Raw genomic sequence first — 26,111 nt, forward strand, 5'->3', positions numbered from 1 at the left:
TTATTTAGTAAGTATATCATCATGACTGAAAGGTGATTATAAACTAAAGGACTCTTTAAAAGTGTTAATTACAGATTTAAAAATATTTTAGGAGGTTTAATGATTTAACAGATTTTTTTTCTTATCCTATTCCTTTATCTGTCCGGATTTTTTCAAACTACAAGTGAAAACCTTCTGCCACGTGGAAAAAAATAAGAATCGGAAGAAGTGCAGGTGGTTTTTCAAACCAAAGAACGGTAAACGCGGGAACTTCGGTCTCAGTGCCCCCATATGAGCAACACGAAGAGGCACTCCTTTTATACTGTATATAAACTGATATTTTTGTATTAATCTTTGTCACATGCAGTTCTTTTTTTTTAATAAAAGTTCTGTTTTTTTTTTTTTTAACAGCAAAGTGCTTATGACAATGTTTCACTGACTAAAGTTTGCCTTAACTGTAACTTTATGCATGTCTAAAAAAGTCATTATTATATCCTCCTCAATAAAATTCTAACAAAATTGATTGTTGTTTTTTATTGATTAACAAACAAATACGGATAATTAAAGTGTCAGTACAGTTTCAGTATTATCACACCAAACAGAGAAAATTTGAAGTGTTAAGAGTGGCGAATTGCAGTTTATACCAAAGGAGTATCGTGGTAGTTTAGAGCAACACCCTCACATGCTTTCCCTTGTGAGACTCTGCAACTCTTCTTCTGAAACAGCCTCGAGGGCAGTGACAACAGAGACCACGATGGCAGCATTAACACAACTACTTTCACTTGCTAATAATAATAATAATAGCATATAAGATTAAAAAAGCAGCCATTTCAATAATTAAATAATTTGCCCTTTTACTCACAGTGTGAATGCTACATGAAGAATAGGGAATATATAGGGTGTTTTCCCAGTCATTTTACAGTGACATTGTTGTTAAATACTGTAGAGAGGAAGAGGAGGTCTTTGAGGCTGACTGGACTTTTCAGTGTGGATGACTCAGTTGAACTGCGCAGCGGCTGACAAAGCAAACAAACACATCAACATCAGACTGCCTTGGGCTGGGAAGTGGATGGCAGAGGCGTGATCTGAGGATGAGAAGTAAAGAGAAATGTCTGTGGCTCTGAGTGAAGAAGAGATAGTTACATTCCACATGTGAGACATCTGCAGCCATGTTGTAGAGTCCCCACTGAGTTTTAATCATGAGGAAAATAATTCAATCATCTTTGTTTTTTAAATATTCCACAATATAAAGAAGCCCTTTAAAATGACCCTATTACAATATTGAATGTTTCACTTATGTTATATTTGCAGATATCACAACATGACTTGTATCCAAGATCATTAAAGGACCTTTTATGGAGATACGATAGTGAATACCTCAAAAATAAGGACGGAGAAGTAAGAATCACTTACCGGCAACAGCAAAAGTTTTATACTGGTACATTGTGATGTTGGTCACAGGGTTCCTCGCCTTACATGTGTACTTCCCCTCATTCTTTTTTGTCGCAGAGAAGGTGATAACAGATCCAGTCTTTAGGGCCATTGACTTATTGTTTAAGAACCAGTAGAAATCACACTCTGGCTGAGAATCAGCAGAGCATGTTAGGGACACAGAGATGCCCTCTTTTGCTGAATCTGGACCAGAGATATTCACAGTCAGAGGACCATCTGCAAACAGACAGAACGAGACAGAACTATGTACAGTTAATTGATCCATATAAGACTGCCTTGGCGTGAGTCCTATCGTTCACAGGTCTAAAGTCACATTTATTCTGTGTGGCCTTTAAAGAGATTTCCAAAACTAATTTAGGTATTTCTAAAACAAAACATCATGATTATTGTTATGAAAATCTGCTGAACTGCTGAATGTAAAATATTCCTCTACAAAAGTGGCATAATCTCAGGGTCAACATGATGCTCATGTGCAAGTTATTATCACTGGTAAAGAAAGTAGCAGTTAGTGAGAAGGTGATGTAAGTATAACATGCCTGATCAAACAACTGAATGATAATACAAAATGTCAAATGAGTGTATTTGGTTTTTCCTTCCAACATTATTGTTGGAAGAAATATAAGTATCAAAACATCTTTTGTGCAACATTTCAAAATAAAAGTACAGATTTTGTTAAAGGTGCAATATGTAAGATTTAAGTCCCTTCTTGTAATACAACTACGTATGTTAAGAGGCAAAAATGAGTCATTGTCGCGTTCAGGCAGTCTGCCCTCAATCTGACGCTAAGAGTTTCAGGAGTTTGGTCGAATTATGCGTATTCTTACCCTGAGGCTAGTTAGTACTTGAATGAGGTGTGAGGTGGTATTACAAGACAGGAAAGAGCTGGTTAGCGTGCTAGCATCAGTAGACTGTGCAACACAATACATGAACTGCTATTTCCTCACATTCTGTACATTAATTTGAGTTAACTTTGGAAGTTTTTTTTTTAACTTGACATCTGGCATACTGACCCTTTACAACTAGTTTTTAAAATACTCACAGTTCACTCGGAGCATGTAGTATTGGCTCCAAAGCAGAGCAGCCCGATTGTTAGCAACACACCGATATGCCCCGTCACTGTACATGGTCACTGGGGTGAAGTGTAGCATGTTCTTCTCAATGCGGTAGGACATGTGTTGGTGGGTGGCAGGGTTGTTCATGTGGTTCATGTTGTGGTTCATGTTGTGTTTCATGTTGTGGTTCATGTTGTGGTTCATGCTGTGGTTCATGCTGTAGTTCATGTTGTAGTTCATGTTGTGGTTCATGCTGTGGTTCATGTTGTGGTTCATGCTGTGGTTCATGCTGTAGTTCATGTTGTGGTTCATGCTGTGGTTCATGCTGTAGTTCATGCTGTGGTTCATGCTGTGGTTCATGCTGTAGTTCATGTTGTAGTTCATGTTGTAGTTCATGCTGTGGTTCATGTTGTGGTTCATGCTGTGGTTCATGCTGTAGTTCATGTTGTAGTTCATGTTGTGGTTCATGCTGTGGTTCATGTTGTGGTTCATGCTGAGTATCATGTTGTCCTTCATCCAGTAGATCATGTCATAGGGCCCAATAACTTCACAGGTAAGAGTGAAGTTTTCAGAGTTTATTGGAATGGTGTAGTTTCGGATCATCACTGACTCTATGGCCTCTGTGGACACAAATAAACAGTGAGATACGAAGGTAAGGCACATTGGTTGCACTTTTAAACTCTAACAACACGACAGAAATCAGTATTTGATGGGTCTGCAGTTTACATACCAATCACGGTCAGCATCATGGACTTTGTGCTATTATTTTCTGTCACGTCATTGTACGCCATACAGGTGTATTCTCCGCTCATGTTTAGGGACAAAGGACCAGCTGTAAACACTGAAGTGTTGGCCACCATGGAGCCATTGAACCACCAGCTGTATTGGCTGGGAGGTATCGACATGGCAAAACAGGTCAATTCTGCATATCGTCCTGTCTCGGCGTAAGGTGACCCACGAATGAAGAGTTTTTCTGGACCAACTGCAAAAGTAAAGGAGATAGTTGACTTTGACACCAATTATCTGATAGTAGAATACTGTTGAATCACATTTCAGCAAATATAAACACTCTGCATTTATGTAATTTAGGATGTTAGTATCCAAATGGTAAATAAAAACTGTGTCACTCAGTGGCATAAATCCTTTGAATGTTATACTCACAGCTGACAAGGAGCACGTAAGGAGGGCTGGTCATGTTACCAACAGCATTCATAGCCATACATTGGTAGTGTCCAGTATCATAACGTTTCACTGGGTGGAAGGTGACTTTCTTGTTATCCATAGAGAAAATAGTTCTGTTGTCTTCGTGCAGTGGTTTTCTGTTCTTCATCCAGTAAACGTGATCAGCAGGTCCGGTTACATTGCATGTTAAATGATATGAATAACCTTCCTTGGCAGGATACATTGGTGCCTCTACATGTACATTTTGAATTGGATCTGAAAACAAAGCAAAACCCATGAGTTATTCAGTTCTTTCCTAAAAAAAACTTTAATATTTGTAAGTCAGAAAATTATTTTTTTACATAAATAAAGCCCTATAATCTCACCAACAACAGTAAGCATTATGTAGGTGGTGCTGTTTTTGCCGGTGATGTCGTTGAAGGCCATGCAGATGTACTTTCCACTCATGTCTGCGGTGAGAGGAGATGTGACATACTCAGACATATTGGAGACTAGAGAACCATTGAAGTACCACTTGTAGAGGCTCTGGGGGGTTGATGTTGCATGGCAGCTGAGTGTGACACTGTCTCCGGTCTTCACCACATTTGGTCCCATGATAATTGTCAGCTTTGGTCCATCTAAACACATGGAAAAATCACATTCACTGAAGGCATGTTCACATGAGTTTCAAGGCATTCAGATACTGTAGAGCTGTGCATGGAAGCAGTTTCCCCTCTGAATAATCTGACGTTTACTTCATTTCTGTAGGTATTTTGGATTATTCTACTATATGTGGATATGAGATGAGATTATCACATACTTACAGTTAACTTTGACTGTGTAAGGGCTGCTGGTCATGTTGCTCACATAATTAAAAGCCTGACACTGATAATCTCCACCGTCTGAATGTTGAACAGGGTTGAGGGTCAGCATCTTGTTGTTCATGCGGAAGACGGTTGTATTGTCAGCAAAAATAAGACTGCCATTCTTCCACCATTGAATGCTGTCAACAGATCCAGTCACTTCACAACGCAGAGTGAACGGTTCATGAAGTATCGCTGGTCCACTGGTATGATTCACCACAACTGCTGTTAATGGATCTAAAGGAGATGAAAGGAAATCATTACGGTTCACACATGTGTGAGGTTTGAATGAATGTGACATATGCCAATGGAAAATTTGAAGGCGTTATTCAGGGTTCATGGAAATAGACTGAGTTGCACACAGAGCATGAGATAAGAAGAATGATAGCACTCTTTATATGTCTATATATATATATTTTATTAATATATATTTTAATATATATCCTGGAGTGATATAGCTAGCAGGTGGCTAGATTAGTTTAGCATAAAGACTGAAAAAAAGAAGAAAAATTCACCTACAGCACCTCTGAAGTTTAATAATTACCACAAAAGAAACAACAACAACAAAATCTGCTTGCTGCCTGGTCATTTCATGGTGGCAAGTTTTCATTACTGCACCCAGCAGAGACTCTTTATTCTTCCCTAGAATTTTTGCATGGCAGAACGCCTTAACAATCGTCTAATTTAACTATGTAAGAAAGTAAATAAGCACATGTTCCAAAATGTACTTTTGCTTTAGAATAATCTAGTGTCAATGTTGAGAGAAGCAAAATCAAACAAATGAAAGAAAATTAACTTCCAAAACACTACAAATCTAACCTTACCCAAAATCCTGATCATTGCACTTGTACTGCTGAACCTGGACGTGACAGAGTTGTGAAACAGGCATTTGTAATTTCCTGACTGGCTCTCTGTAACCTTCTCTAGTTGAAGGTGTGGCCCAAACTGGTTTAGGTACACTCCATCAATCATCCACTGGATCATCGCTGGAGGGCTTGACTCCGCTGAGCATGACAGTGTGATATTAGATCCTGTTTTGTAAATGTACTTCATGGGCATGATCATCATCGTGGTGTTACTTGGACCGTCTGATGATATAACAAGAGGGAAATTGCTTTAGGGGTTAGGATTGTAGTTGTTTTCAATACAGATGCATGTACATACAATCTTTTTGGCTGAAACTTACAGCTGATGTTCAGATATACAGGGGAGCTCATTCCATAGCTGATACCATTAGACACCTTGCATCTGAAAGGCTCCTGGTCATAGCGGGTCACACTGACAATAGCAAGAGTGGCATTTCCATCTCTGAGCTGTACTACCTCATCGCCTGTGACCGTGGAGTTGCCCTTTAGCCATTTGTAAGACAGGGATGTGCCAATTGACACGGAGCACATGAGAACTGCTGTGTCATTGAATTCCACCAGGTTTGTTGTTTTTGCCCACAGAGTCACATTTGAAATAGGCACTGCAGAGAGAGAAACAAAAAGTATTGTGTCAAGTTTTATGGAAAGCAATGGACAGCCATCTTTCCTTTGTCAACTTTGAAAACGTGACTTATATGACATGAACTGAAGTCAGATCGAAGCCAAAATTTCAATTTCCAGCAGCTTGGGTCTGTGCCAATACTGGTCTGTTTTTTGGTCAGTCCACCACTTTGGTCCAAACACAACATTCATGTTCATTAGCTTATAAACTCTCATCACATTGACCATGTCTTTAATCTAGTGCCATCATTAGGTCAACGTTTTAAGTTGTTGAATGGCCTCAGCTGCACTGCACTGTGATACATCCTAAATAGCAATTTGTTATTATGGTCATCATGATGCCTGCTAAAAAAAAGCAGCATACTTATAAACCTTAAAGCATGGCTACATCTTGTTTAAAACCAAGCTTCAGATAACAGTGATGTCACCCATTGGCTTGTCAACTGCTGCTCTGAAGCCTCATGTTCAGATTTTGGCTGTCGCCATCTTGTTATTTTGAAGCCATAAGACATGCACGCAAACATATCTCTTTTTGAGGCCTAATATTTAAACAATGATGCAACTACTTTCAGATGGACTGCCAGAAAACTAATAAGGAGTGAATTTGGCTAATGACACCACTATGACTTGTGGAAAAAATTAATTGACCTTGTATTTCACGAGAGAAGTTGAATGGGAGTGTATAGAGCAAACACCTTTTTGGAGCTAACCCCTAGTGGCCTACGGCAGTATTGCAGATGAAAGCACTTCAACATTGGCCTCACTTTTCAGACCCGGAAACTGCATTCACTCTTACATATAGTCTATGTTTGCATATTGGTCATTGTACATTTGTTTTTTATAAAATAAGCAGGAAAATGTTTTATCCTATTAAACAAAATGATCATTTCAATGTGAATTTCCCATTTATCCCATCTGATTACTGAAACAAAGAGCTTAGACCAACTTGAGACTTAAGTAGAGTTGAATTGATCTGCAAGCTGCCAAAGGCAAAGTGACTACGATAGCTGCAGTCACACTTAGCTATTACTGCTCAATCATGTTCTCCTTTTTTGTCTTGCAAATCAATACTTTGCAAACATAGAAGTAGACAATGGAATATGCAAATGCTATGTGGTCATTACTGTGTTTTGAATATTAGCATGTTTTTAAATATACAGAACAGGTTTTAACCCACAGGGATGGATAGGCTTTTGAAGAGTTTATGTGCATGCATGTGCGTGTACATTAAACTTTAATTAACATGCATTGGTGTTGGTGAGTAAACGGGAAAAGTGAAAAATGTCTTACCTTGAACATACAATGTTAACTGAGCACGAAAATCATTGACTGCCTGTAAGTTGTACACTCCAGAGTCCTCCAGCCTTAGAAACCTGATAGTCAGTGATGAATTGGCTGAGTTGAATATTACCCTGTCAGTCCAGGTGTTAGTTATGACAAAACCTCCAGGAAATATGAATACAATGATATCATTGTTGAACATCCATGCCCCTGTAGTGACATTGGTCTGGCTGTAAAGTGTAACGTTGCTGCCCACTGGCAGAGTGTCCTCAGAGGCATATATGCCCTGGCTGTGCACATTATCTGAAAACAGAGACAAAAGGAATATATTTAGTCAACACTGAATGTAGTTCAGAACAGTTCAATAAGTCACACAAGAAATGCTGAAATATAGGGGGAAAAAGTATATATAAAAACACTGAAATGTATTAAAGTAGTACATCTAAAAACATTTTTGTCAACATTTTTATAATTAAGATCTTTAAACTTACTAATACTTTGAGGTGAGAATAGGTCTGATCAAATTCAAAATAATTCAGCTTTACCTGCAAAGGTCATCATGGCCAGGATCAGAACAAACACTACCGAAGACTCCATCTTGCTCTTCAGTTTATTTTCAGGTGAGAACTTCCTTGTCAGCTAAATAAACTTGTCTCTAGTTTTGATAAAGTCAAATTTGGCAGAATTGTACGGTCACAGCTTTATAATCAGCAAATAATTGCTCTACAGCACTCCAGCTCTGTTCTCTTGATGCAAAGGCTTACCCCTAGTCTACCATCACCACCTCACAGTCCCAGCCACACCTTGTTTTGCCCTGGTATACTGAGGTTTCACCGCTCGCCGAGGAGTGTCCATTTACTGTAAACTAGAATCTGTCGCTGCAACTTTTAACCAATCAGAGAATCACATGGGGATATTTTGTAAGTGCACTATGTGACTCTGCAGTGTAACAAGAATGACAAGGCAATTTAGTGGAATCAGGTGTTCTCGACAGCAGGATTATCTGAAGGAAAATGTAATACTTTGTGCGTATGAGCAATGTGGGTAGTTGTATTCAGGTAACCTTAGCGTAGCATCTTGTGAGCTAGCAAGGCATTTGATTGATTAAGACAGGTACGAACAATGAGCCGGTCGACCCTTGAGGTGTTGTTCTGCAATAATATGGCATTTTGTGTGTACTTTGAAACAAACTGTATGTAATGCGGGCCTACCCAACTCTTCTTGGTTTGGAGCACTTCTTAAATACAGCTGCATTACGATGTTCATTACTCTACACAGCGTGACCTTAGCCAGAGGTCAGGTTCACAAGAAAAGGGAGAATGGCAGCCCCCACACAGCATCTGAGCTGAACAGACCCATAAAATAACAATGTTTTCAGTAAACATATTCCATTCATTCCATGAAATTACTGAAACTAATAGCTGATACCAACTTGGGCTCTTAAGTAAAAATTAAATGCTCGGAAAGCTGCCAAAAGCAAAGCAACCACGATAGTTGCGGTCACACTGCAGCTACTACTAAAGATCTCTTTTACCACTTTTTAAATACAGCCATGCCACTCATTGCTCTACACAACAGTCAACTACACAAGAACAGAGAGAAAAAGAGCCCGCACACACTTTATCTGAGCTGAACAGACTCAAATAGCAAAAAAAGAACACACTTCTTGTACTTTTATGAGGAAAATGAATATTATTGCATTGTAATGCATTGTACGCGTTAGACTGGCGACCCACTAAAAACGTGTCCGGGACCCATTTTGGGTCAAAAGCCTAAGTTTGAGAGTCTCAGTCTACCAGGCCATTCAAGGGGAACAGAACTTTCAAAACCCCCGAAATAGATCTGATGGAATATTATAGCGTTTTCCAGCATCATATGAGGTGTTGAGAAACTTCAAAAAAAAATTTTTATCAGTAGCTTATAAGTCTATACATTATGGCAATTCATTATGTATTTTTTTTTAATTGCGTGCCATGGAAACACCAAATTTCTCTTTTGGATCTCGAGCCAAAAAACCTAAGGAAGCAATGCTCAACATTACATACCAATAAATGTCTTCCTGTTGGACAGTTGTAGTGTTTGGGTTGTTTGGTCATGAGTTCCACCCACGATATTAATCCTGAAAAAATTTAATACGGGACAAAAGACCATGTGCCCTTTACTATAACTACTTTCTCTTTCGCTCTGTTTTCTGTAACCAAAGACCGACTGTGAATATCCTATTTGTCTATGAACAAAGGACGAGTTCTTTTTCTTTTTAATTTCCATAAGACTAGCAATAAAACTTTTGCCAAATATCTCTATCAAGCCAAATAATGTTTTTCGTGTGTTTCTTTTGAGCATTAGCAAAGGCAATGAAGACTGACTTATTGTTTAAGATTGCATAAAAATCAGCCATGACTACATAAAGGGGTTCCTCTTATCTTCTCGATGAAAGCAGTCAAAGAGGATATCATGAGTGCTGCAAAGCATATGGATTGAGCAACGATGTGGTGGCATTTAAGTCAAGGATACAATATTTTTTGGTAGGGCAGTACAATTAATGTAGCTGCACCTGATTATTTGTTTGAGGTATGTGGTTGTGAAGAATATTCTGCTCCCTTTAAGTGTTTGATTAGTGAACACAGTATGGCAACACACAAGGTCAAAGGTCAGTAATTTAAACCAAAATTTACTTACAATATATTTCATATTTAATTTCTGAATCAAAATATACATACATTAATTTATTACAAATCTTAGGACAAATTTAATTTAGCACAAATGCTGATGAACACACACACACACACACACACACACACACACACACACACACACACACACACACACACACACACACACACACACACACACACACACACACACACACACACACACACACACACACACACACACGTGATTATGGACTTTAGGTGTTTTTTTATAGAAGTTTATACATTTAGTTTAGTATTTTCTTTGTTTAGGACCCAAACCTGGAATCATACACAATGTTTGACAATAAACAGTCAACTGTAGGTTTTTATTCACACATTAAAGTCATCAATGGACTGAAAGAGCCACCAACATCTGCGAAAGAGGAGAAGGTATTCAAGTTATTAGTCATGTTGCTAATCTTATTGTAGGTCTGTCCATTGTACCATTGTGGTCACAAATATTTTTCCATTTTCTTCCCTCCCCTTAGGTTATATTCTAACTATGGCTGAATGTTCATAATGTGCAGTTCTTTATAATGTAAATATTTTTGGCAAAACAAAAGTAGGAGACATTCTCGGAATCTGAATAATTGTTGAAATCTTTCATTTTCACAAAGTGAAAGAAAATGATCATTGGATTACCAAATAGATTTCACCTTATATCAGCTCCATACATTGTTTTACTATTTCACTCATGATATAATGTTCAAGACTAGAAATGATCTGAATTGATGACTATTTTGAAGGGATAATACATGTTTTTTCTTATCTGGGAGAAAAATGGGAACCATGCATGATTTAATGTTGATATAAATTTAATACAAAAAGTAACAAAAAGTTGTTTGACAGCTTGCCTGGCAGTGAGAAGAAGAATCCAGCCAAAATCAGCAGGAGCAGCACATTCACAGCCTGCTGTTCACATCCAGAAAACGGAGACTCTGTATAGACAAAACTAAAGTAAGAATGAAAGACAAAAAAAAAGGGGGAAATATGGAAGTTGTTATCATTATAGGAACAAACTCACTTGTTATGATGACATGTGTGGTGATATTGTTGTGCATGTTGGTGTGGTTGTTGAAAGCCAGACAGGAAAATGGACCACTTTGGTCCTCGCTGACACTTAAGAGCTCCAATAACGAACCCGTCGCGTTCACAAGCTCTCCTCTGAAAGCCCAGAGAAGCTGAGCTGGAGGATTGGACTGTGCTGAACAGAGCATGGTCAGATTGAATCCAACAAAAAAGGAAGTTGTGTTCTGTCCATTCACTGTGAGAGCCATGTTATCTGGGCCATCTGAGAAAGAGACAGACAGAGAATCAGGCAGAGGAAGAGAGTTGGATGCAGAATTAGAGCAGTGTGGTGGAGCTGGACGATTACATTGGTCAAACTGACATTGTCCTACTCACAGCTGATGGTAAAGTTGACTGGATCACTGGTGCCATTACTGACAGGATTGGACACATAACACCTGAACGGTCCCTGGTCATAGCGGGTCACATTGACTATTATCAAAGTAGAGTTTCCATCAGTGAGCTGAACGCCGTCATTGGCTGTGACCTCAGAGCTGCTGTTCATCCAGAGGAAAGAGAGGGAGGATCCAGAGGAGACGGAGCACGCAACGACCGCTGAACTGTTGAACTCCATCAAGTCGGTTTGATTAACGCCGAGCGTCACATTTGAAATGGGCTCTGTGGAAGACAAGTGAATGTGACAAAATGTTTATCCACGCACAGAACACGACGAGGCTTTGTAGAAGGCAAGCAGCAGCACCTTACAAATAAAACTTATGAAGAAATGTTGATGCTAATAATGCAGTCCAACACAAATATATAAAAACGGCCGTGCATGATATCTTTCTTTAAGAAGGTTAAAATAGTCCTCTTTTACAACATGTTGAACATATCTTGTATGTTTTTTCCCCGGCAGAAGCCGGCTGTAGAACAAGTACATGACACAAAAGGACAAGATGGAGGTGAGTGTTGACAGACACAGACAGAAACTAACCAGAGGACTCTGTGATGTAAGCATAAGGGCAGCAAAACCAAAACACATGCAGACAAGTACAGCGGGGAACGAGCTGCTGTTAAGTCTGCTGGTTGTCAGTCTAAATATCACGAGGCAGCTACATGAACATTCTCCAACCCCTGTTTGAATATTGTTTAGGATCCTAGTTTCTCATAATAACAGAAGCCTATTCCAGTAAAAAAGGGTAGTATAAACAAATCATCAGCACATTTTTCTCTTCCTTTTCCTCTACCTGTACTTGATCATTGCAGTCACAAAATACTAAAATACTAGTTTCAACATTCTTCTTTCTTGACTGTATCTTTATTTTTCCATGTTTTCCACTAATGCTGTTCTATTTGTGCATATTTTTTTTTTAAATTTATTTGCTTGTATCATTAAAGTTAGATAAATAATATGAAATGCATCAATTATACTTGGAATTATCAGGAGTCTTATTTCATATTTTCAAGGGCAAACTGATCTTTAAATAAAACAGGTTTATTTGGTTTGAAATAAGGATGCTCATACAACATCCCGATAGCATTTATCTTAATAGTATTTACTAAACGATGGCCAGTTTATTAAAAGCGGTCCTCAATATAAGTCAGTAATATATGTAATAAAATGTAACTATATGATTATAAATGGATACTATATGATTATAAATATGAATATAATATTTACAATGGAGGAAGTTCAGGATGAGTAAGGGGCTCAAGCTATGAGGCGGCATTCACCTGCCTTCAAGTAAGGCCAATAACGATAATTACATTTGAGCACTTCTGGAGTAAGTCTCAAAAGTTTCCCAAAGTGTTCCCAAAAAGGACAGTGTGTGACAGTAATCTAAGTCTCACCGTGAACAGTGATGGAAGTGTTGGCCCTGAGCCGGGTGTCACTGCTCTGCACCACGTACACTCCTGAGTCGGCCACGGTGACGGAGCTCAGAGTGAGAGCTCCAGTGAGGACGTTGACTGACGCTCTGTCACGGTGACTGGGGAAAACCACCTGTTCGCCCGCCGCCCAGGCGAGGATGAGGGACGCTCCCACTGCCCAGTTTCCACTGTTCAGAGTCACAGAAGGAGACAGCGTCACTGTGTTCCCGACTACAACGGGGTGGATAGAGGGCTGGACCTCCACAGCACCAGAGGCCAGAAACCCTGACAAAAAGGAAGAAAAAAATAATTTTATAAAGGACACAAATGACACCATGACAGTTCATTTTAAAAACCCATACAACTAACCTACCTTGTAATAAAGCCAGGAGTACAAGTGCTGAGATTCCTTCACTTTTCTTTTCCATGTTTTTTTCGTGTTCTGACCATCTCCTTGCTATTTCTCATCTATTATAGTTGCCCACTGTACATCCAGCCCCCTACCCTTAAGCATATAGCGACAACAGGTCTTATCTGCAGGTGTTTCTGGTTATTTGGTGTTCACTTGTCAAACTTACAAAATGCAGGCATTTTTGTTTGCCATCGTGGGCGAAGTTCTGAAAATGCCCAATCAGCAAAATGACAAATTATGACAGAAGGTATGTGGGGCATGATTGGGGAGAAGGGGGTTGTGCGCAGTTTCTTTCTTTCCTTTTCTTAGTTTTTTTTGCAGTTAATATCACACATTTTGTTTAATATTAATGCTGTTCCTCAACATCAGTGCCCTGTGTCTCTGTTCACGAACTCTTTCTTGGATTTAGGGATCCTTCCCTTCTTTCCACCCCTAGTCCTGAAAGTTTTGGTGTACACACCTGAAATATGACACTTTCACAGCTGTTCTTTTTCTTGTGTCAAACACAAAAATTTCCCGTCAATACTGCACATGTTTTCAGCAGCTTCATACTGAATATAAATACACCTGCTATTTTCACAACTGAAACAATGAATCTCCTATCTGTTTCGAACATTAAGAAAAGCTCTCTTTTATAGCATTACACATTGAGTAGGCAAATAATTTTACCTTCCACACCCAGTGGCATTATTTGAGCTGTGGTGGTGCAAAGGTCAGTATCTGAGCACCTGTGTTATGTACCTGACACACAGAAGAGGTGATTGATGTCCAGGTCACATTATTTTTAGAGCATGGCGAGTGAATAACATGCTTAAAGGCCAAATATTCTGCACTTAGAAATTCAGTTTCTAAACACTGAATCAAATAGTTTACCAAAATACTTTATTACAGAACAGCAGTATGGCCTTTTATAGAGTATACTATACTGCATACGATAATTATTGATTCATTATACAGTATGTGAAACATAACTGATGCTGTAAGATGGAAAACTTGGGTCTGATTTGAACTATTTTTAAACTGGTATGTTAATCAATAATATTACAATATAATGTATCAGATGATTATATCTGAATTATTATGTTATATTTTAAATAATATGAATATGAAAGCCAATAGCCAGCTGTCAAATGAATGTAGTGACGTAAAAAGTACAATATTGTCCTCAGAAATCTATCATCAAGGAATGTGACTTAAAATGAAAATACTCAAGTAAATTACAGGTGCCTCAAATTTTTACATAAGAACTTCAAGTAACTGTAGTCATGTTCTACCACCTATTGTAATTAATGTAAACATGATCTAAACAGTCTTATTATCATAAAACTACATGACCTAATTGAAGTCTACATTGTGTTTTAAATATATTTCATATGCAAAGTTATGTTGCAATTTTAACAGGAAACATATCGTAAATATGAACCGGAGACATGGCAGGCAAAGCACACGGAATTAGAAGACATATAATAATAATACTAAAGCAGTAAAAGCGCCATGCTGCGTGATTCTCTCATGTCGTAGCTTCATAATCTAACACCCTGATCATTAATGAGCACAGTCATCCTGATGGCAGTGAGCCTGAAAATGAATGATACAGACCTGTTTGATAGGGGCCCGAGTTTGCCCTGAGAGCTTATCATTGTTATGATCATAATAAGGTTTTTGTTTTTTTGTTTTTTCAAAAGTGTGACTATTTTGACATAAATAGATGTATGAATTCTTGAGTGGCATGTCTAGTCAGAATCTATATATATAAAAAAAAAAAAATTGTATTCTTGCTTCCAGGTCAAATTATAGTTTGTGGGAAACTGTTGTGAGATTAACCCACAGTTACATAATCAAACTAAGGGGATTTTAATGATAATGTTACAGGTATTTTTTTGCTTTGTTTTGCTTGTGGTGTGCCTAATCACTTTCCTATTGCAATTCACATTAAGTACCACATTATAAATCCTACAGGTCTTGGACTTCACCTTATCAGCTTAACATTGTATCTTCAGTGTTCTGTTGTATCAGCTAAACTTAACATTACTTCTTATCTTACTGAGAGAACAGCTCCTCCTCTTTACCATGCCCAAAAACTGAAAATACAATAAATTAATTCATCAAAAAGCTTGACCGAAACCAAAAGACTAGAATAAAACGTTGGATAAATGGTGTTTTTCATTCTCAAAGAATCTCTGTTGCCTACATAATAGCCTACAGATCTGAAGCCTTTGTCAATGCTTCACTGACTATCAAGTATTTTGAAATTTCATGAATTTCAAAATGCTGTTCTGTCATTTTATTAATCGTGTCATATATACATTAAAGAAAAAAGAAAACCAGTCATTCCATGGAAAGACAGCAACCGATCAAGAAAGTCACTGTTTTGGGAGAGTTAAACATAGATGGTGCACTATAACATGAACAGAGGCTGAGTGGTGGTCATACCTTAATAGCTTTTCTAACACCACCATACATTTACAGAAAAAACAACAGATTTGTAGTTTGCTGTTTCTACAGAAAAATATACAACTCTATTCCTTTACATGAATAAATGTTTTAAATCCGTTTCTACTTTTGTTTCCACATTCCAAATTAACCACCGCTGGTGATTCATCCATAAAAGAGAAACAAAAAAACAAAAGCAACAAAGGGAACAGATACTATTGTTAAGTCACATAAGATAACAGTGGAAGCATAACACATGAAAATCTTCAGTCTCCCTCAGTTTTCTCTGTGCGATTCTCTTATCTGTCATATTTGTTCAGTTTCAGAAAGGCTGGGGAGGCACAGGTGAGTCACGAACCTCAGGTGTGCAGTGTTAGTGAGTCAGAGGTTTTATTTTCACATTTGACTCCACAAAAATCTCTATTCAGCAGTTAAACAAAGCTTAATTATGCAGAGTTTTGAATGGCGAGGACGTAACCGAGAACAGGCTTATCAATGAGCAAACGGTTATGCAATAATTAGAGACATCAATTTTATGTAAATGTTACTCTAGTAAAACACAATTTCCGGAAGCATTATCAGGCTGTGATGAAAGCTGACTTCTGAGGCACTAGAGTCTTAGTTATGGAATTCAGAGCAGCGAGCCCATAGCTCGCAACATTTTACTCTACGCGTGTAGAATGGGTGAAAAGTATTTTCAGTGCATTGAAAATACTGTTGCTCTGTATTTTTTTTTTAATGGTGAGGTCACGATGACAGCATGCACCATAAACAAGCACAAAACCAAGGAATCATCAGGCTTCAATGTCAAATAAGAATAAGATCAGACATGTGAAGAGGACACATGATTTGTAAATGTTTTACTCTCTTATCTGGGTTTCAATGCCCATGAAGGAAGTAAAGACTGTTTTCTGATGTGCTTTCTAAGCACAAATGAAAAAAAAAAAAAAGCTGCATTACCAGACGTGTAAAAATAGTTTATATTTAAAAAGAAGCAAGTCATCCTTTTTCATTTTTTAACTGTTAGATGAAATATGATTAATTCTGTGGTTGTTTTTGAATTACGAGTGGAACTTTTTTTTCAGCCCTCCTGCTGGCTTTTTTCTTATTTGTTATTACCTATGGGTGCAATTTTACAGGCCTTGTGAAATTATTACAAAGATCCGTAAATCCGGAGTTATAATCCTCAAATACAGTAGTATACTACATATGTAGGGCACATTCAGTATGTTAGCAGAATAAGAAAACGTAACAATATATTAATATTAACAAGGACAATATTTTTGAGCCTCTATAATCACATTAGCCATCCAATCATCAACTTAATTACCATCACACCAGACCATCTAGATAGATAAATAGATAGTTACTTTATTAATCCCACAAGGGGAATTTTTTTTCACTACAGCAGCATTATAGATACAGGAAAAGCAATAAAACAACACAGTAAAAAAATATTAAATATAAAAATACACAATATATACAATAAAATAGAATAATATTAAATTAAATTAAACTAACTAAACAATAGTGCAAGGATTTAAACAAACAAGAAAACAAACAACCAACGTTGTTATTGTTGGGTGATTGATTTGGCCAGAGGTGAGTTATTGTACAATCTTATTGCAATGGGCAGGAATGATCTCCTGTATCTGTCCTTGTGACAGCGGAGCTGGAGGAGTCTATTGGAGAAAGTGCTCCGCTGTCCCTGCAGCAGGTGGTGGAGAGGGTGGTCAGGATTATCGAATATGGATAGATTAAGTATTTAATTAAAAGTATTTAGTATCTATCTGCTCATGTACAAGATTTTTGTATCAGAATTACTTCTGCAGTCAGGAAATGAAGTGTTCCCACCCATTAGTGCCACCAGCAGAACACAGTAAAGTTTCTTCCAGTAGAATATCACAGGAACACTCCTCAGGTGTGACTCCACTGTGGGTTTACAGTCCGTCTTATTTAAGATCACCAGAGGAGGAAGTTATTTTCAAAATGTATGACTATGGTAATAAACATTGCATCATCTTGTTTACTTGGTAATTAAATGAAATATTATCCATAACAATGGAAGATTTCCAAAATAATGTGTGAAGTGTGAAGGTTGAGTTTGTTTATGTGAGCTTTACAAGTTGTGGGATGATGTGGCAGTTTATTTGTTTGTTTAGGGTTATTATAAATTCCATTAATGTATGATGAGTCTAAAGCACCGACACAACATGTAGAAAGAGCTGTGCTAAATCTGCACAATTGTTGTCAGTTTGGGCAGAGCACCGCATGTAGCACTAGATGGCGCCGTCAGACTGGAGTTTATCATTAGTTGTAGAGTCCTCCTCCTCCTCCTCCTCTAAATAGAGCCTGTGTTTAATGAATTGTAGTTACTACAGCAGCCTAGCAACAGGTTGGTATGAAGCAGCTCAAGCAAATCTCGTTCAAACATGACAATATGTTCTTTCTCTTTTCTTGTCCTTTGTGTGATCATTAAACAGAGACATTATTTAGGTAGGTAGGTAGGTAGGTATTTACTTAGCGACAGGAATGTAACTTTTGTGTCCCTTTACATGAAAGCTAGACGGTGAGCAAGATAGTAAAGTACGTCTGATAAAATTACCTGACTATAACAATATTTATTTCTGTAATATTACGTTTTTATTAAGTTAAAGGTTTACTATGACTTGTGAGAGATGAGTCTTCCCAGCTGTCACACACTATGATAAGTCAGTAAATAATGTCTGTGTCCAAACAGATGGGGCTCTCCTGGTGAAAGACGTCAAAGACAAAGAATAAAAGTTTATCTGTGCAGCCGCTAATCTGTCTGTTAGGAGAGGTCTTCTTTTAAATGGGAGTAAAAGCATCACGGAAGAATAGTATATTTTGTAACTTCTGTCATTTATTCATTAACATAGTACATTTACAGCACTTTTATTGGAGTAATTTCTATTGCTGTGATGACATTAGGTACGCACAGCAACATGTCTTTTCACATTGAACTTTGAATTTATTACTGCAATTTAAAGGGTGTGCCATTCTTGGAAAATGTATTTAATTTAGCATACTGCCTACAACTCCTTCCTCCTTTATTCATTCACAGCTGTTTGTTTGTTTTTATTTCTCCTTGTATTTCATTTCTTACACAAAGAAAACAAGCATGAAATCAAGCTAGACCAGTTTGCATGTTCTAATAAAGACATGGTCAGTTACTACAGAGAGCAAAGAGAAGCATTTTACTTATTTCCTGCCTGGGTGTTATCATTGTTTAAAAGACACACTGTTTGCTATTTACTGGATTTCAAATAACAGAAACAAACTATTGTGGACTGAGACTTGTATACACAAGAAAAAAAGAGAACTTTGTGGTATGTGTGCATGTGCAATGTTTGCAAATGCACAAATAACAGAATGTGCTCTGCAAACTCCAGTAACAAAAACAAAACAAAAAAATTACTAATTTGAATAAAACAATCAGATTATTAATTATTATTATCATCATTATTATTAATTACAATTATTATTAATAAGTTATATTCATTGGTTGAATAGTAAAACAAAAATGAAGAGTTGACAGAGTTCAGTGGGAAAGAAGTAATGATAAAACACAATGTTTGAAAAAGTTACATTTTAAAAACAATATTTCCTTTCAACGCAGGAAAAGCCAGCCGTGTGAACAACACAGAGGGACTTTGATCTTTAGTAATGAGTAACTGGGGGGGGGAAGGGAAAGCTGGACAAAAGATCCATATCCAAGAGCTTGTGTATAAAATATGATTCAATAAATGCGTTGTGCAACACTGAACCATGAGTTTGTTAACAATAGATTACTATGATGGTGGTCAACAGTTTTAACAAAAGAGTATGTTGTTGATCTAATGAGGTTAATCAGAAACCTGGCTTTAGATGTTTACTGAAGTCCCTCTGCTTAAATACACCTGTGTCATGTTGCAACTCTCTTGAATCAAACTAAATAAACCCTTTCAAGTAGTGTGTTCTGCTTTATGGAACAGAGAACCTTTTTGTAAAAAAAAAAAAAAAAGAAAAAGAAAAGAAAAGGCAATGCAACAACAGTACCAAATGCCTTAGAAATATTATAGAGGACAAATGTCATAAAAATAAGACATTTACATTTAATTTGAATATGTCTTAATATATGATTGATTGTACTGTCATGATATGTATAAATAAACAAGTGATTATGATATAAATTAATTATTATGTATTGATACGTAATTGATCATATTTATCAATTTAACTTAATTTAACTGTGTACAATTAGTGTGTGTGGTCATGTAAACTATCATCCTTTTTCTATTACAACTATTGAAATTTGTGGACAGAGGAAGCTCCTTATCTTATCATAACCATTTCGGACTTTACTGTAAACGGGTTCTTATTAAGTTCAGTTTCCGCATATCTGCTGGATGAACTTAAGACTTACAGGATTTTTTTTTTTTTTTGTGCTTGTAGATATCCATCAAATAACCACTGGACTCTTCTAACTTTGTTTGTCATCTATTGTTTCCTCTGTGGTTCTGAGTAGAACTAAAAAATATTTTATGTATTTCTACATGCATGGCCAATTATTGAGACTCCAGACCTTTCTTTTGTGGGATGATAAAGTTAAATTTAACGTTAATCTTTCGACAGCCGAAAGATGATTAGAGCTCCCTTTCATAATGACAAATCAACAATCTCCACTCATGTCCAGTAGTGTCCAGGAAAATCCATGTCCTCACAATATAAATTAAACGAATATTACTATATACTGCATCAAACTGGTGTAACTAATCTCAGTCAAAAATTTAAAATTTTCTAAAATGTTAAATAAATATCAGAGTTAATCTATAACTGAAAAGCTGCAAACTGGAATCTCACACAGTTTACATGTGGAGTGAAATATCACATCAGACCTGTGACAAACATTAAGACCAAGCAAACAACTGAATCACAAAGAGAATACTAATGTCCTGTACACATAGAGACAGGAAAACTACTAAAAGCATGCCAGCAAACTGGGAAACAATGTGCCTTCTGATATCAATCATGGCAATAATTGTCGGCGCTGGTTGATTATTAACCACTGATAAAGTGCTTTGACAAGGTAAACTGAGGTCCAAATCATTCTGCCATAAAGGCGCTGAGAGGGAAGTGCAGCTGTCTCTTCATATCTGCTGCTTTTGGCCCCCAGTCTTACCAGGATCCATCATTTCTAAAGCGATCAGTTTTTGCGGATCTGAGAGTACATTTGTGCATCAGGTTGAGGAGCTGGCCTCCTCACTCGCTGCAAGTGCACATCATACGAAGGGGGGGATGATGCTGCAGGACGACTCCTGTTTATTCTGACCTGAGCATAGTCTGTAGAGGCATTCTGTGAATCCAGCTGGGCTGACCCACCACCTCTGTTCTGGGAAAAATTGATATCTGCATAGTTCAGCTCCTTGACAATAAGAAGAAGAGAAAGATATTAGACAACTGTTTTCAGTAAAGTTCAGCAGATTTCATCATCTCAATTCTATGCAATCTAACTTTGGTTTAAAATAAAATCACAATAAACAAAATATGAATAGGGTTCCCACTCTATGTCATATTCCCTGACTGTTCCCTGACCTATAATGAACAGAAAAAAAGCCGTGGTGGTGAGTAGACAAGAAACAGCAACATTTCTGTTAAAAACAGGTTGACGCATGCCTCTCTGGTTGCACCGATATTGAAATACATGAAATGCATGTCTAAATGCCTGATGCAGAGGAAAAGACTTTATCTAACAATATTGGTAATTAGCTCACAACCTAATAAGCTACATTTTCAATGTCTGTCAGTAACCACTAATGCCACCAAACATACACATTGACTATAACTAGGTAACCAACTTTATAGCTACATATATGGAAAAATATTACATTTTGATAAATGGTAACTAAAATCTAAACATGCAAACAAAATTCCCTTATATTCCATGACTTGGCCAAAAAAAAAAAAAAAATTAAATTCCCTGACTTTTCCTTTCTGGAAACTTTTTTTTTTTTTTTTTTTTTTTTTTTTTAATACCCTGACATTCCCTGAAATTCCCTGACCCCTGGGAACCCTGTATACAAGAAATAAAAAAAGTTGCATCAAGCTGCAATGTGGGGTTAATACACTTATAAACTTGTATTCCATTGTATTAACTGTATATTTTCTTCCTGGTTCAAAGTCTGATCTTGAGCACACTGGTAAACAGAAGATGAGTTTGACAGATGGGGGAGGGGAGTCTCTGTGGATCAGCCCAGACAATCCTGATCACAGATTAGCCGCTAAAACACATTAGCCACTACAAAAAGAATCTCACAAAATAGATTGTTTGAAAAAAAACATCTATGGGGAGCATAATTTCAGTATCTCATGCATATTTATTTGACATTTATTGAAATTATGGATTTACTTTTAATACTGCACAAAGGCACATGTTGTGCTTAACCGTACTGTGCAGTATAAGATTGTGTGTGTATGTGGATAGTACTGTATGTAAGTCTTGCATTATGGTTAACTGATGTCTCATGACTACATATTTGAGTATATGTAGAGGGACTGATAATTTGTACCTGATTTGAGAATGCTGCATTGTCCTGGCCTGCACCTCCTTTAAAAACAAGAAATAAAGAATTCTTAAAGTTTAATCAAAGGGGTGAATAATAATGTACAAATGCACCAACAAATATACCCAACACACATTCGCATGTACCAACACACACTTACCCGTTACGGTGGAGGTGTTCCCATTGGATGATGGCTTCATACGTTTGCTGTTTAAATAAATAATGAGTCGTCAACAAGCAAATTAAGCACTACACAGACATTCGGAGTCTAAGACGAAGGATTAGAACTACACAGATAATGTATATTTTCGAACTACCAAAAGCTGCACACAGCCAAGTGACCTTTTGTTGCACATCAACCTGTCATTGATGTTTAGTTACACCGCTGAATTCTTGAAATAAAGTTTTACCATTGTTGTGATTATCAATTCATTTGAAAAAAGAATGTTTGCCTGGCTGAATTTCAAAGTTATTTTCCACTTACTTTTTTTGATACATGTAGCACACTGCTGCAACAACGAGAGCAACAATGACTGCAACTGCAACGACTATTCCAGCGATGCAGCCAGCAGGACATGGGCATATCTCGTCTGGGAAGGTATAAATAAGAAAACTCTTTTTTTTTTTAAACAGACAGTTTCATTATCTCAAAAGCATCTAATAATTTATTTCTTTTTGTGAGTTCATATTTGGCTAGATTTCAGTGTTCACTTCAGATTACAGTACTGATATCTCCTTTGGCTGGAGAAGCCTGTGTTTGGCAGAAGGTGGATCCACTGTGAAGCAAGCATCTTTCCTCAGGTAAATTTTTTGCTAAATTAAGTGAAGATTTGCATTTCAAACGACTGTTGTCTCATGAGCTTAAACTAAATCTTCCGTATTTAGTTGGTAGGAAAGATCTGGAGGGAAAAACTTCAGGAAGCCTTTTACTCTTTAAATTATTCATGGTAATACTATACGTAGACCACAATATCCAAGAGTATGAACAATATCTTCAATCTAGGTACCTGTTACAGACAGTTGATGCACCACCAATGATTCTCTCTCCGTTACACTATTCCGTGCTTTACAGGTGTAGTTGCCTCTGTCAGAAAGTTCCACCTCGTCTTTAAAGAACTCAGCTGAATTGTTGTTTATCACTTTCCCATTCAACATCCAGGTGTAAGTGGCAGACGGCACGGACTCAGAGGAGCAAATCATTTTGATGTTGTCTTTCACGTATATCTCACTTTGACCTGTGATTTGAACATTTTCTGGTCCATCTGAAAAAAGGAGAAATATTTTTTACAGCACACAAATAATGTTTTTTTTATCCCAGTCCACTGCCTGAACAAAACAACAAAATGTTTCAGTGATCTATTGTCATTTATGGCTCAATATTTTGTCAAACTATGAGAGAACAGGAAATGTAAACTCAAGATCATGTTACTTACATTTAACAACCAGTTTGTAGCTAGCTTCATCGCTGCTGACTGGGTTGCTGATTTTACAGAAATATTCTCCACTGTCTGTTTTATTCAGACTGAGTAAAGACAACACTCTGTTGTTGTCGTAAAGTATAAAGTTGTCATCCCGGATCCCGTCAGATTCATGCTTCACTCTCCACTCTCTGGTAAAGATAGAGGCGGCAGCATCACAGGTTAAGTTGACAGAAGTCCCCTCAACTGTCAGGTTTGTTGATGGTGTGACTGAAGCTCCTGATATTCTCTCTGTTGGTAAAAGATAAAGGGTGTTGCAATGAAAAAAAATCCAGAACAGAAACTAAACACTGATACATAACCCTTGTTTAAGTTAGCAAACAGTCTCCTATTTAGGCTACACATCTGATACGTACCGTTCTGAGACACATTTACAACATTCACTCTCCTTTCAGCTGTTCTGGGCTCTACAAACCAGTGTCCATGTGCAATCGCTAAATTGGTCCATAGCACTAAACCTGTTAGTTTCACAAGAACAGTTTAAATTCTTGGAGATTCCTACTTTTGAGACTAGGTTTTTGAAGAAGGAAGTCATGTGATGGAGTAGAAAGTCTGCAAGTAGGTCGAAGGTGGTTAGAAGAATCAAACACAAACTTTCACCCAGAAGACTGGTGTTATGAGTCCAAGAGAAAGCAAGTGACATATTCAACTTAGAGATATTTTCTTAAACCTAACTGAAGCACCTTGTGATTATGTGGATCTGACTTGATCTGATTGGAGACCCGGCGATACTACTTCCTGCCCACTGATAGCTGTAACCTGACTGCACCACAGGCCTGTCAATCAAACAGACACACCCCCAAAAACACAGCTTTTTGAGGCTTATTCTCTAATTAACAACAGGATTGTTTTCAGATCAATGGCCAGAAAACTAATAAGAAGGAGCAACTGTAGCTAGAAACACCAAAATTACTTCTGGAAAAAATGTAGACTTCAAATTTGATGAGAAGCTGAATGGGAGTCTATGGAGCCAGAAACTTACTGGAGCCAACGTCTAGTGGCAATCAGTCATGTTGCAGCTTAAGGCACTTCTACATTGAACTGATTGTTTTTTTTACCCGGAAGCTTCGTCCACTTTTATATGCAATCTATGTTCGTTATGTCCATCAGCTAACCAAGATTGGAACTGAAAATTCAAGTAATCTAATGTTAAATTCAAAGCCGTTTGATGTTTTTAAATTGGTTATTTTACCACAGTTACAATTTAATGGTAACTGCCACTAATTTGAGATAATTATTCTGTGCACATACACTTAAATGACAGCTCTTCGACACATCAATGCTACATCCTCAAAATCTCTTAATTTTAACTTACTCAGCACAGAGAAAGCTGAAGGTTCAGATGTCTGATATCTCAGAGTTTTGTTATTAAAGGCCTGACAGCTGTAGTTTCCACTTTGACTCATCTGAATGTTCATGAGTCTGAGCTCTGGTCCAGTATCAGACAGCAGGACTCCATTCAGAAAGCAGTAAAACAGAGCAGGGGGTCTAGAGACAGCTGAGCAGATCAGGCTGATGTTGGATCCTTCTTCAAAGTGTGCTTCTGATGGAGATACCATCAAATTTATATTTTCTGGTCCAACTGAGTTTAGAGGAAACAACACAAAAATAAGATGTGGCTCTCTAATGTTTGCATGCAGATGTTGTCAGATAAATCACTGAGCATGTAGCTGAGTAACTCACAGCTGATGGAGAGGTTTACTGGTTCACTGGTGCTATTACTGACAGGATTAAACACATGACACTCCAATGGTCCCTGGTCATAGCGGGTCACATTGACTATAGTGAGTGTGGAGCCTCCATCAGTGAGCTGAACTCTGTCACTTTCTGTAACCTCAGAGCTGCTGTTCAGCCAGAGGAAAGAGAGGGAGGATCCAGAGGAGGAGCAGGACAGACTGACAGAACTGTTGAACTCAACCACATCTGTGGTGTTTGAAGTCAACACAACGTTGGCAACACACGCTGTGGGTATCTTGTATCTAACAATGTGTTTTTTACTTACCACCGCCTAAAGAAAAGGGACATTGTGTAATAGTGGGAAGTGATGAAGACACTGGGAATAAATCAGATTTTACTGATACAATAATGAGCAAAATTGGCTTAACATTCATGGTTTAAGCTCCACATACAGCATACATATATTTGCAAAATGTGGACTTGAGACGTGATTGCCCGAACAGAGTGTGTCTCCATCCATTCAATTTGAGATTAAATCCTTGCATTTCTAATAATAATGCATCAGTTATGCCAAATTGCCAAAATGTTTCAGGCCACTTCAGAAAGGCACTTTGTACAATCCTTTTTTTTTTTTTTTAAAGACCCCTCAGTTTTCACTGTGAGAGAGATGGCAGAAGTATCTTGTATCTAAAAATACTGTATT

The 26,111-nt window shown here is 37.5% G+C and overlaps 2 protein-coding genes across 2 annotated transcripts; both read right to left on the bottom strand.

Annotated features, from left to right (window-relative positions):
* Positions 1–422: 422 nt before the first annotated feature.
* On the bottom strand, positions 423–7,364 carry ceacam1 (CEA cell adhesion molecule 1). Its single transcript, XM_069703919.1, has 10 exons — positions 7,285–7,364; positions 5,694–5,975; positions 5,332–5,595; positions 4,469–4,744; positions 4,031–4,282; positions 3,645–3,920; positions 3,214–3,465; positions 2,471–3,103; positions 1,393–1,647; positions 423–1,064 (listed from the first exon to the last, which is right to left on the bottom strand). The coding sequence occupies exons 2-10, from the start codon at positions 5,902–5,904 to the stop codon at positions 976–978; spliced, it is 2,508 nt and encodes an 835-aa protein (XP_069560020.1). The 5' UTR covers positions 5,905–5,975; positions 7,285–7,364; the 3' UTR covers positions 423–975.
* Positions 7,365–19,902: 12,538 nt separating this feature from the next.
* Positions 19,903–25,739, bottom strand: LOC138623943 (carcinoembryonic antigen-related cell adhesion molecule 5-like; the record flags this gene model as incomplete). The annotated part of the gene is made up of 7 exons (XM_069703745.1): positions 19,903–21,115; positions 22,260–22,297; positions 22,414–22,470; positions 23,324–23,515; positions 23,687–23,962; positions 25,047–25,313; positions 25,415–25,739. Coding segments are annotated over 7 exons (1,374 nt in total), but the record flags the coding sequence as incomplete, so codon positions are not given.
* Between the last annotated feature and the right edge of the window lie 372 nt (positions 25,740–26,111).

This window comes from Brachyistius frenatus, unplaced genomic scaffold (assembly GCF_029030835.1).
Source record: "Brachyistius frenatus isolate BFR_SWC_R1_liver_20210118 unplaced genomic scaffold, ASM2903083v1 Contig_48, whole genome shotgun sequence".
NCBI classification, from domain to species: domain Eukaryota; kingdom Metazoa; phylum Chordata; class Actinopteri; family Embiotocidae; genus Brachyistius; species Brachyistius frenatus.

Coding starts and splice junctions, on each gene's coding strand:
- ceacam1 (XM_069703919.1), bottom strand. CDS start 5,904: ATGTGCTCCGTGTCAATTGGCACATCCCTGTCTTACAAATGGCTAAAG. Junction 4,745..5,331: donor TGCAATGATCAGGATTTTGG/GTAAGGTTAGAT, acceptor CATCTCCTTTAG/ATCCATTAACAGCAGTTGTG. Junction 1,065..1,392: donor TAAAACTTTTGCTGTTGCCG/GTAAGTGATTCT, acceptor TCTCATCCTCAG/ATCACGCCTCTGCCATCCAC.